The 13924-nt window shown below is 38.9% G+C and overlaps 1 protein-coding gene across 1 annotated transcript; it reads right to left on the minus strand.

The window, feature by feature from the left end:
- Positions 1-377: 377 nt before the first annotated feature.
- Positions 378-12267, minus strand: LOC136679737 (sodium/potassium-transporting ATPase subunit beta-3-like). The gene is made up of 7 exons (XM_066658405.1): positions 12043-12267; positions 8083-8211; positions 6887-6985; positions 5945-6132; positions 5543-5593; positions 3663-3746; positions 378-2919 (listed from the first exon to the last, which is right to left on the minus strand). The coding sequence occupies exons 1-7, from the start codon at positions 12158-12160 to the stop codon at positions 2752-2754; spliced, it is 837 nt and encodes a 278-aa protein (XP_066514502.1). The 5' UTR covers positions 12161-12267; the 3' UTR covers positions 378-2751.
- Between the last annotated feature and the right edge of the window lie 1657 nt (positions 12268-13924).

Consider the following 13924-nt stretch of genomic DNA (forward strand, 5'->3'; position numbering starts at 1 on the left):
CTGAAGACGCTCTTCATATCTCTGCAGGGTTTTACTCAAGAACACTTCATTATGAGAAATTTGCTCGTACTCTGTGAAAACGTCTTAATCTGCTCTGTATATCTAATATTCCTCATTATGCAACTGTGGTAGTGTAAGAATATGTATCTTCACATATTTATTTGTATGTTTTTGTGAGGGTGTGAAAATGTCTAGAGCTGTGTGTGAAAGTATTTAAATCTACAGAAGCGTGTATACATTCTCTCAAAACTACTATAATGCAACTCCAGGTTCTACGTGCTGTGGCTGAGCTTTCTGTGGCTCCCACGTGTGGTTGAAACGTGTCATTGCACACAAACAAAAACCATGCACTCCCATTATTTCTTAAAATAACCTTTAATAACCAAGATGTTAAATGGCTCCTAAGGCATCTGCATAAACATCAGTCCATGCAGAGGCTCCACAGACCTCTTATGTTACAGATATTTGTTCCAGTTTCTCATAAATGTATTAGATATTTCCCCTCTTTACAACCAAACAGTACATTTTTACAGTGATAGGACGGTAGTGAACTGTGTATGAGAGACAAAACAGTGCTCCATTACGTTAAATACAAATACAATTAACACACACGAGACAAACACATAGAAACACAGGATTGATCACCACCAAAATGCTTTTCATTCACATTATTTACAAAATAGTCCTCGCAGTTTCGAGGAGGACAATGTTAAAAAGAGTGACAAATTTGTGCTCTGATTTCTTATGGTTTTATTAATGATAATTGAAACTGGAAATTATATTGATAAATTTATCTGAACAGGTTAATCAGTGTGTATTGATCGTGGCTTCTGTCTGATCACCTGAGATCAGATGTTTGTTTTTTATTTTCTGAGAAGTTTGAAGTTCACAGAAGAATAATGTGAAAGCTAGAGCCCGACCGATATCCCACACAGCTGAAAAAATCAGACAATCGTAAAAAGGTGTAGTCATTTTTTTAACCGATTCATCTATACATCATAAAACAGCCATTATACCAACACCTAGTGGCCTGGATGTATCAGTGATTCGGTACTAAACCCTAGCCATTTCTCAAAGCCTGGGCTGCATTTTTCGTTTTGTAATCACTGAACATTGTACCGGTTTGAAGGACACTTCATGTACAGTTGAAAAATGCTGGCTTTAGTTGGTACAATTTGGAGGATGGTCCTGATGTATCTTTTACACATACCTCACAGAAGAAAAAAATACACTCAGACAGATTGGAGTGTTCTTACACATGTTTCAGTTCTTTTAAATTGGTCTCTGAAACTGCTCTGTGAGGAAAATAATGTGTGCTTCTGTGCCTCAGTCTAGTCTTTGAGAAAAAGCCTCTATTTTAAACACAGCTGCCCCCAAGTGGGTGAGCCAATGTATGTAGCATACTGGTTTATTCAGTGACAATAAAGCAGTTGGATTTTTCATCTCGTGAGCACTTCACAGCAAGAAATATCGAAACAATAAATAATAATTTATGAATATTGTCTTCTACTTTATTATGGTTAAAATTACTGGCTGGACCTTTAATTTCACACAGATTCAACAGCGTTGAAAGATAACTCGTCATTAAACCACCAATAATGTCTTTACATTTTGTATTAGAAAACTGAAATGTGAGAGTATATATAATTAACTACCTGTTCCATCTACATTCCGTAAATGTGTTGGTTTAAATAAAAATCTTATAAACTCAGTTTTCATAAAATTACCCTTAATTTTTCTGTTTCTCATCTTAATTATTTTATACTGGTATGTAAGCTACTTATATAAATTATACATTTCAATAGCTTTCACCAATACTTCAAAAATTCTGCATAATGCTGCTCTCAGAACAAAACCTTGTATCTAAGTGGTGTAAACGTTTAACATTTGTAGAAAGATTTTGGTCCCTCTGACACATTTGGCACAATGTAAACAGCAGTAGGAATATTCACACTGCATAGAAGTGTAAAAAATTTAAATACAAGATTTTATTCTGGCAGCATTGATAATTAAACAGTAAAAAAAAGAGAAAAAAAGTGTTTTTAAACAAAGTGAGTGATTAAAAATTCCTAACCCAATCCCTAAATGACTTTGATGTTCAAAGGTCCAGGGTGTTTTCACACCTATAGTTCGTTTGCTCTGGTCGGATTTAACTGCACCCATGTAAGAACATCCTCTTCGCTTATTGGTCAGTCCTGTATGAGGTGGGAGCAAGAAAGTTCATACAGAAAGAAGCTCCTGTGTTGTGGAGTCGTGCATAATGTAAAGCACACCTGGCTACGGGAGCCGATTAGCTCAAGCTTGAGGAGTTCACCTGATATTTGGGTCAGATCGCGTTCTCACCACAAATTAAATGCTGCAGAGTTTGTTTGGGACTGGACCAAGACCACTCATCTCAAGTGTCTTGGTGCAGTTGTCTTGTGCATCTAAGTGCGATTACTGCATTCACACCTGCACAAATGAATCGTGTAAACAAACCAGAATCGGATTTAACCAGACTACAAAGTGTAGGTGTGAAAACGGGGCAGGGATTTCTGCTTAAAATCCAGCTTAAACTTAGAATTCCTTATAAAGGCAAGACACCCACTACAGAACGATGATTTGATTATATTGCTATTTATAATATTGATGATATGGGTCGGGCTCTAATATATGTATGTGTATGTATGTGTGTGTGTGTGTGTGTGTATATATATATGCGTGTGTGTGTGTGTGTGTGTGAGAGAGAGAGAGAGAGAGAGAGAATTTGTGTTACTCAGTGATCAGAACCCTGAAGGACACACGTCCAAGGAATTTGTCTCGATCGTCGTTATTTTTGAGGTTGGACCCCTCCACCTTACACTCCACCATCAGATCTTTACCGAACTCCTCCCTCTTCAGCTTCAACTTCACGGCCACAAGAGGCTGGACATACCCCACCTGCACACAACAGAACATACACGTCACACACAGACACACACACACACTTACACCTACGGACACATTTTGAGTCGCCAATCCACCTACCAATGTGTGTTTTTGGACCGTGGGAGGAAACCGGAGCACCCACACGGACACGGGGAGAACTTGTATTAACATAATTTCAACTATTTTAATAGTCATGTGCATATATTCAGGCCTCTCCATGAACAGTTTATTTAATTAGTCAAATTCATTCATTCATTCATTATCTGTAACGGCTTATCCAGTTCAGGGTCCAGAGCCTACCTGGAATCATTGGGCGCAAGGCAGGAACACACCCTGGAGGGGGCGCCTTCACAGGGCAACACAGACACACATTCACACCTACAGACACTTTTTGAGTCACCAATCCACATACCAACGTGTGTTTTTTTGGACTGTGGGTGGAAACTGGAGTACCCGGAGGAAACCCACGCGGACACGGTGAGAACACATCAACTCCTCACAGACAGTCAACCAGAGCGGGAATCGAACCCACAACCTCCAGGTCCCTGGAGCTGTGTGACTGCGACACCTACCTGCTGCGCCACTGTGCCACCCCTAATTAGTAAAATGATTCCCTTAATTAAAACCAACTGGTTTGAAATTAATTTCCCCTTGTCCCCTTGTTTTTTGGCACTACACAGGAGAGGGATTATGTTAAAGTTTTGGGACAGTTTCAGTCATATTTCAATAAAAATTCACTCATTGTCAAGACTTACATGTGTCTTCTTGCCGTAGTAAGGGAAGTACATACGGTCGATGCGTCCGTCCTGAGGAAACTGCTGAATCTCAATATTTTCTCCCTGAAAAAAGCAGAAACCTCTTATAACACGCTGATCTGACGCTGTCTCAGAAAACCATATAAAACCTCAGCACAGGTTTAAAACACAGACAAAGGGAGCAAGGCTGCTAGTGTGAGTAATGGGACCAGGCCTCTTATCCTCTGCCTGGTTGAACTACACCCTTTTGACACAAAGCTAACTCAATAACATAGAAGGTATCTCCATCACCGAGCTCTAATCCAGTTCTCTCTGAACACGCCTTCAACATGAACACGCACACAGTTATCAAGTAAATCCACCCAGGGAAACAAAGCACAACACACATTGCCCAATGTTCATCCACACGTTTTCTGCAGTGATATATTTCTACCAGAAACCAAACAAAACTTGCCAAATGTATAATGCAGCTCTTATTATATTTGGTTTCACTTTTCTGTCTCACAGCACATTTAATACAGTCTGCAATTTCATACACACTCACACACACGTTTACTAACTGTGATCTATTACACTCTTTTCCCCATTTTCTTTCACTCCTCACATTCCTGCAACATTAATGTGTGTAAAATAAAGTGGATGAAAGGGTTACATCACATACACAAAAATAAAACAGACACACACACACACATTATTTTTCATGCATTGTGGGGCAATTACACCGACAGTTCATTTTGTGGAAACTTACACTTACGTAACGCTTCAACTTAACTTTAACCCGAACTCTGACCTTAAACCTATCTTTAATAATGTTTTCAACTTAAAACTGAATGATTAATGCAGTTTGGGAGCAGTGTGTGGCCACAGTGTGAGCAGGTTTTGATCTTACAGTGTGATTTATTCCTGCTACACACTCACACGCTCATATGTGCGCACACGCGCACACACACACTCACACAGAAAGAGAGACAGGAGGGAGTGTAAACATGAGCATCACAGTGATCTTACCCATCACTTTACAAGGAGCTCAACTGGCGGCATGCAACAGAAACACGGAGGAACAGAAGAGAAAACAAAAAAAAAGAAGAAAAAAAGAACAGGCTGTTGAGAGAGGACGGGACACGGAGGGAGAACAGGCAGACCACCAAAAATAAATAAACTAAACCATGACAACACCACACCCACAGTTACAGTCTGTAATTACCAGGGGTGTAACTTTCGTCCGACAACCTTCACATTGGTTTAATTCAGATTTTAGTATCACAATTCAACTGTTAAAGGTTTTGGCCAGAAATCAAATATACAGATTTTCCACTGACCCCAAATGAAAGTGATTGTCCGAGGCATGTTTGGAGTCTGAATTCATCTACTTTATTTTAGAGCTGGAGCTATGAAGCTAACAGTGCTAATAAACGATTGAATTGCACAGGTTAATACAATCAGATTTGCACTCGATTGCAAACGCTTACTAAATACAGCTCATAAAAACTTTTTTTTTTAAATCAACCATCAGTTAATCATTTACAGTCACTGGGGCTTATACTACATGATAAACCCTTTAATCGTGCTAGTGGAAAAGCTACTATCTGCTTTGAATGATTTTAAAGATTAAACAAATGTTTAATGATTTTGTTTCTTTTGCTGAAAATATAACTGTAAGATTTTGTTGGATGACGTGGAAAATATAACAATATAAGTCAAAACTGTGGTTCCTCTGAAATCAAACACTAATTTTTACCAAAAAAAAAAATACGACACCCATGTTAATCACACATTCAGAAACATCAACAGAGAAGATTCCAGAAAACTCATATTTATTTTACTCCAGTTGAAGACTTTATGAAATTGTTACCACATCATTAATTAAACAACACACTTACCTTCACTGTGCAGTTTATAAATGGATCTCCAGCTGGTTTTAGGCCGATAATCTGTAGATAATAGTAATATTTATATATTAATAATAATAATAAGAAAAAGGAGTACACACTGTTACATGTAACTTAAAGTGGATGTTTATTAAACCAGCTATTAGTCTTTCAACTGATTCTTCTTCAGGTTATGAAGCCGATGATTTACTGACACCTAGTGGCCGAGAAGCGATTGGCAGAGATTCAGTATTAAACTTATTTTAAACATGGCTGTTTCTCCATTTGGGAGACCCTCTTTGGTTCATTCAGTGAAAAATGTGAAATATTTGATTCTCTTTCGCCATCTAGCAGGGGTCACTTCATAGTGTACATATTTGCGTGTGTATGTGTGTGTGGGGGTTTTGTACTGACCCGGTTCATTTTGACAATGATGCAGGGCTGACCCTCTCTGAATCCAAAGCCAGGTTCAGTCAAACCAGAGCAAGGTCCCAGAGAAGTCCTCCGGAACTGACACACCTTCTTCACCTCCACTTCGTCCTGCTCGTAATACTGTCCCGCCAAGCACAGCTCATTCATAACCTGCTCAGAGTCATTGTACTCTACACGCACACACACACGCACACACACACGCACACACACACACACACACACACACACACACACACACACACACACACACACACACACACACACACTCAGTCATTGTACTCTAAAACACAGAGCAGAACACAGCTCATACTTCACTTCAGAGAGAGAGAAATAGACAGAGAGAAAGAGAGAGAGAGAGAGAGAGAGAGAGAGAGAGAGAGAGAGAGAGAGAGAGAGAGAGAGAGAGAGAGGGAAATAGTATTAAACACTAATACGCAGCGAGATTGCTCTGGAGCAGCTACACATGAGCCTAAGCTCAACATGTCCAGTGCCAGGACTGCACCATAGCAATATAGTGTCCCTGGACTGTGGAGGAATGGGACTGTGTTTTCTGGAGCTCCATCCAGTTCCTCTGGGATGAGTTGGAGTGGTGAGTGTGATCCAGAACTAATCACCAACATCAGCCCCTGACCCTTACCGATGACTATGTGGCTGAATGCAATCAAATCCTTACAGCCACTATATATAATATAACACAGAGTCCCAGGAGAGCACAGGCTGTTCCAGCAGTGAAGAGAGGAACACACTTAGTGCCTGCAGTTTAGGAGAAATGGTGCATGAGGAAACATGTAAACATCGACTTAGGTATGTCCCCCAGCTGAAGGCAGAAATCATCTGGGCTTTGTTCTCTGTGTGACTCTGTTTGTGTTTGTCAGCGGAAAGAAATGATGACAGTCAAGGTGAAGAAGAGGATTTAGGACGTACGCTGCAAAAGAGCCTCCAGATGCTGAACAAACCCCTGATACTGCAAAGGGTCTGATCTGTTGTACACAATCTCCATTGACTTCGGACTGATCACCAATCCTGAAAACAGAGGACAGCTGTCAGTGTCATCACTGTTAATCACATTCAATCACTCTCTCTCTCTCTTTTCCTCTGGCTACATTCTCAGAAATATTTACTGCACATGTACACAGTTATTTACAAAATGTAGTGCTGCCGTGTATAATAAAAAAAAGTCCTTTAACATGTTGTCATTGAGATCTCTTGCCATCATGAAATAAACATCTGGTAATTCTGAGAAAAAAAATTTATTATTATGAGATGTCATGCCGTTTTTATGACATCTTATGGCATATATATGACATACATCACCTCATAATTATGAGAAATAATTTCTCATTATTTTTCATTATTCTAAAATATAACAAACATAAGACGAACTACATGTCCTAATTGTGACATACAGCATCTTGTATTTACAAGAAAATATCTCATTATTTTGTTTTTACTCTGGGCTACCAAATGGTCTATCTGACCTGAATCAATGTTACAACTGATCAAATCAATTGTAATATCTTATAATAATCACATACTCTCATAATCAAAATATGTATTATTTCATAATTATGACATAAACCCTTATAATAACTACATGCTGATTTTTTTATTAATTACATAAGCCCCTGTTCTCTGTTCTAGAGATCTGAGATTCTATTCAGGTTCTTAAAATAGGATAAGATTTCTACTGGAGCTGAAGGTCTGCCCTCATAAAACCCTTAAAAATAGGAGAACAGAGCTACAACCACCTCTCTAACATATGAAGACTTCTAAAGACGTTCAGGAAAGATATATTCTATATATGTTAATATTGTGAACCAAAATATGCAGAAAAATATTTGTTTAATTACACTTCTCATGTAGACAGTAAACAAGACCTGTGATATGCCCATAACAGTGTGTGTGGTCATTGTTATTCACGCCCTGTTTCTGTTATTGGACCAGTTTGGTTCATTATTTATAAGCTACATTCCTTTCTTCGGGAAAAATCAATATTCAGAAGTGTACTCCATGCTCCAATCCCTCCGCTGCGGTCGGGGTGAATACCGAACCGTTCCCATGTGTTTTTCAGAGTGTAATAACTGTGTGTTCTGTGCTGGATGTCTGTGGTGAGCACTCACCTGGGGAGGAGACACGGTCGTTATATTTCGGGACGTTATCGTCCAGAGTCTGGAGCATGGCCCACATGGTGAGACTGAACATTCCAGCCAAGAAGCCATAAAACACCAAATAAAACAGGAGGATGAGTCCTGCAAGATGATAGGGAATCAGAGTCAGGAGTTTACAGCATGTTGGGTCTGTGAGATAACTTTAATTTAATGACTAAAAAATACAATCTTCAATTTTTTCTTCTTCACACCAAATGTAGACCCATCCTCAAGGATTTTAGGAAGGTAATCAAAGTGGTACTCAGAGTCATAATCATTTCTAATAAATATAAAATACATGTCTGTAGATGGGTTAAATCAGCTGAAACACCAAACTGAAGAAATGTCAGATCAGGATTTTTACAAATTTATCTTTACATAGTTTATAAAATCATAGTCATTTATTAATTTATTCATTCTCTGTAACAGTTTATCCAGTTCAGAGTCACGGTGGGTCCAGAGCCTACATAGATTCATAGGGCGCAAGGTGGGAATACACCCTGGAGGGGGCGCCAGTCCTTCACAGAGCAACACACACACTCGCACATTCACTTACACCTACGGACACTTTTCAGTCGCCAATCCACCTACCAACGTGTGTTTTTGGACTGTGGGAGGAAACCGGAGCACCCGGAGGAAACCCACGTGGACACTGGGAGAACACACCAATTCCTCACAGACAGTCACCGGGAGCGGCAATCGAACACACAACCTCCAGGTCCCTGGAGCTGTGTGCTTACAACACTACCTGCTGCGCCACCTTATAAAATCATAGTGTCCAATAAAATTAGTAACGTATGTTTTCATAAATAAGGCAGTGTTGTTATAAGTAAAATCCAATTTATTGTAATTTAATTACAATGCATGAGGAATTTCACACTGCAGATTTCCAGGGCAAAAAGTTCAAATTTGGTTAAATTTGAATCATGAAATTAAATTCTCAACCATGGCACTGCTGGATTGGCTGTGGTGATCTGAAGGGGTTGGGCTTTGTACAGCAGTACCCTAGGGCTGTTTCTCAATACCAAAAATAAAAAATTGACTTCTCTAAAAGAACGTTCTTCTGAAGAAAGTTCTTGAAAAGTGACCCCGCAAGAGTAAATTTGAGATGCGTGCAGTGAACGATTGATAGGATTTTCAGGTTGTTCCCGCTGGACAGTCATGAACCGATGCAGCCTTGTTATTTTCGGCAGATCAAGAACAATGTCCGGGCACTTTCTTGGTGTTTGTCCTCCTGAGTATTGGAATGAAACTTCTGCAGTGGAAGATGACGTCAAGCAACTACACGAGACCGTAAGAACACACAAGAACACACACAGACAAATAGCCTAGCTCTGAAATTGAGAAAATGCTAACAGTAGCTGTGTGTAGGCATAATTTTTTTAAATATATTTCTGTGCTGTTTACAAAATGGTACACATTTGGTGAGCTGCAGCCTGGTATATACCTGTGATTTACTGTGACAGTGGGTCATTTAGGGAATTTGTAGCGATCTGCAACAAAATGGATGACAGTTCAATCTTCTGACCCTGTCTTGTATGGAGTAATATTACTGTCAAAAATACACATGTGGATGCTCATCTAAATTTGTGCATAAATACTAATGTTGTAGTAAAAAGTCTATTTTGTGTGTGTTTTTCACAAATACAACAAGGCGCAGCAGACCACTCATGTGCACTATATCAAATCGATTGGTTGTCTGCTCAATGCATTTTACCTGTGAGTCCAGTGAGTTTATTTTTCACAGTAATCTTACTCCATAGCCTTGGCTCCGATTCTTTTTCAGAGTGTAAATGTCTAGTGTGACACTCACTTAATGCTGACAGTTTATTGCCAAAAATCTGATGATATATCAGCATCCAATCAGATATCATTGTGCATATCCAAAAATGTATTAAGGGTCTGTATGTGATTTCACACCTCAGTCTGCCATTCTCATACAAACTGGACTACACCAAAAATGAATAACAAAGTAATTACTGAATAATCCATCACAGATACAACAATTTGTTGTGTTAATGACTTTTAAATCATAAAAGTTATTTATTGTAACATAAATCTAGGAGAAGGCCACTGAAATACTGCTATAAAAGGTGGGCTAGAGGGGTGTAAAGCTCCCAGTCATTCAACATCAGGATCTGACACTCCCATACCTGAATGACATCAAAACCGATGTCCATTCCCTTCATTCCAGGAAAAACTATTTGCAAAAGCAGGTGTCCAGTCTACCCCAATTAAGCAACCACACCCCCACCTCCCCCCTCCCAACCCCCACTCGTTTTACTATACTCCACGGTCATGCTCGGAAACAGTGTGACAGGATGATAAACTGTGATCCACCCAACACTAGCATCACATAAAAAACAGCCATATTTTGACCTTGAATAAATCCAGAGATAATAACTAATAGCTAATCTCTAATAGCTGTCTAGGTAAATGCCAAAGACAAATCAGTTTGGTGCAAATAAAAGCATGTAATTGATGTCAATTTAAATAGTGACACTTACACTCCACATTTTAACATCACGGTCAAATCACTTCAATGTCTATAACAGAACAGGCCTCTGCAAAATCTGAAATATCTCAGTGGCTAAAAAACACTCAGAAAAACACGCTAAATAATGTAAATACAAAAACATTACTCAATCAATGATAAGTGAAATGCGTGTGAGTTCAATTTCATTTACTGATGTCATTCCTGAGAAGAGGAAGGACACAGAGGGGATTGTGTTTGCTCCGCAGCCTTTTCAATCGCCAGCAGCTCCTCCTTGGAAATTTCCATTCCACCTTAAATGGTACAGCATTTAAGGTTAGAAGGGAAGATTCCACATAGAAGCCAGCCATTATTTGGCACATTATTAGACTCAGTAGAATTGTGCTAATTGATGGTATTTTTTAATGAAATGGAATCCGAGCAGATATATACAGATTTGATTGAATAGCTGTGTACTATGATTTGGACCATTTAAGGTGGAATGAAGATTAAAAAAAAAAAAGACACTTCAAGATTGTATCATTGGACCAAATTAGAAGCAATGACAGTACAGACAGAGAGAAAATGGTAAATGAAGCATTAAAACACAACCTAGTATTAGATTTGCAAAATACACCCCAAGAAATAGCACCATTCATTTCAGCACCTGTTTCCAGATGTGTACAGCTGCATGCACAAAATAGCAAGATAACTCAGCAGTAAATATTTATTACGGTGTATAAATGCATTTTTCATCTCTGTATATGAACCAAGATACCATTTAAGGTGGAATTGAAATTTCCAAATAGGAGCCTTTTTAATGCCCTCTTTACTCAACTGAGATTATTAATCAAATGTTTTTCAAATGTAGTAATACAGAAAACAATGCACTGTTTTGGTTTTTATTCAGCCATTCATTACAGCACCTGCATCCAGGTGAAGAACAGACGTGTGCACGAAAATATAAATAAAATTCAGCTGCATTATTTTCAGCCTGTAAATGGGATTGTCCGTTTCTTATTGGAGGATGCTTTTGTTTTCATGACATGAAGCCTTCTTATTAAAAGTATTATCAGTTCTACCCTAAATGGTACACCATTTTAAAAAATCCAGGAAGAAGCCAAAGCAGCTGGATGAATCGATTTTATACGGCAGAGACACGCACCATTTAAGGTGGAACTGAAAATGCCCAGAAGAAACCAATTCAGGGTTAAGATTTAATGCACTATTGGACTTAAAAGCCACCCATGAAATGAACGGGAACGAAGATTTCCGTTGTAAATCTAATTTTTAGATCTAACTCATGGATCACATTTGGCTGTATCCGATGCACTGCACCGGTCATTTATTTCAGCACCTATTTCCACATGAGAAACCAGAGTTGCATGCACTAAATTTATAAGGTATCTCCGCTGTAAAGATTATCCTCGGAGTGTAAATGATGCCCCTCTGTTTCTTACCCCAGCTGCTGGCGGTGCGACCCACAAATTCCCCAGTCCTGGGATTATAGATGAGGTGTTTCCAGCTGGATTCAGATTCAGCCTTTTCCTCCGCGAGTTTCTCCTCTTTTTTAGACATTGTTTGGTTTGTATGTGTATATGTGTGTGTGTTTGGTTTGTGTGTATGTGTGTGTGTGTGTGCTGTGGATGTTCTGTGTGTGGTTTGTATCTGATGGTGCACCGAGACTAAGGCTCAGGTTTTATAATGAGCTGCGGCTCATCAGCATCACACCACATAAATGAATCATTGTAAAGAATCAATGAATCATCAAATAAATGAATCATCAAATCGATTCGTTCTTCTCGCTGGACGCTGATTGGCTGCTGGTCTGCACGTTCCACTTTACACTAGCCAATCGCAGAGCAGTTGTGAGGATCAAACGTCACAAAAAATATTATATGGTGCAATATAAATACATTATAACGTTTACAGTAATAATATGACTTCATATCTATTTTTATTTATATACATTTCATAAGCAAAATAATATATTTATTTATTTATTATTTATTGTCATTATATGATATATTTATTTATTTTGCTGATGATTTAAAAGCCTTTTAATATTACATTTGAATGATTCACGATTCAGTGTCCGAACATGGAAAAATGCGGCAGCTGCAGCGAGTTCTATGATTCGAATCACTGGAACCAAATGAATCATTTTGAGCAGCGATGACGTTAATCCCGACTCCAGCCAATCAGAGAGCGGGGGGAAGGGCACATTAATTTAACCCCCAGATTCATGTTCAGTGATCCGTTTATAAGATAAAACCCTACATACACACACACACACACACACACGCACAAATGACTCTTGCATGCATCAAAAGCAATGATTCCTAATAGACAAAAGTTAAAGACAATAGTAAGTATATTTAATGATGATAATGAAGATTACAATGTAAAAATCTACAACATGCATCCACCCATCCACCCACACACACTAATATAGAGAAATGGGATCATAAAATGACCTCAAAGCTTTGATAACCATTTAGAACAAATAATGAACAAAAACATTTCTATGGGTAATAAGAATTATATTTATTTATGATCATTATTATTGCAGTTTAATAACTAATGAAATTTGCTACATTTCCTCAGGGTTAGACAAAGGATAAACAAGTAGTGCTCTGTTCTTTCCTCCGCTTTCTGAGATGGAAGCTCTCTCTCCTCTGGGACTGAGCACTGCTCAGTTGCTAGGACAGATTTAGGTAGTCCACACACACACACATACAAACACACACACACACACACACACACACACACACACACACACTGGGAAATCCTCAGTGACGTAAGCAGCTTCAATAGTAAAAGGGTTGAGTCTGAAAATGCTGCCAAATTAGAGGCAGTTCCACCTCAGTAATGGAGGACTGGTTTCTGTCTATCTGGGTGAAGAGATGCATCAATGAACACTTAATTACATCATCAATATTTTACTGTACCAGTAATATCAGCCTTTGGGGTGTATATACATCATCCATATTCAGACATTTGATGAAAAATAGGCCAAGGCAGTATTATTAAACCCTCATCCACTGCATGAGATCTTACACAAATACGTATACATCAATCAGCCGTAACAATAAAACCAGGGTTAGTTAAAGTAAATTACCCTGATGACCTGTAACAGTACCCACTGTCCTGGGGGTGAGAGACATACCAGGCAGCATGTGAATTTTCAGTCTTTAATCTGATGTTGGAAGCTGGAGAAATGTACCTGCACCACTGGTGCAGTTGCCCTGCTCTGTCACCTCTGCTGTTGTCATTGTCTGTGTTGCTGTAGTTGGTGCTGACATTGCTGGAGTGCACCACCCACAGCCCCTGAGGTATAAC

This window comes from Hoplias malabaricus, chromosome Y, assembly GCF_029633855.1.
Source record: "Hoplias malabaricus isolate fHopMal1 chromosome Y, fHopMal1.hap1, whole genome shotgun sequence".
Classification (NCBI taxonomy): Eukaryota; Metazoa; Chordata; class Actinopteri; order Characiformes; family Erythrinidae; genus Hoplias; species Hoplias malabaricus.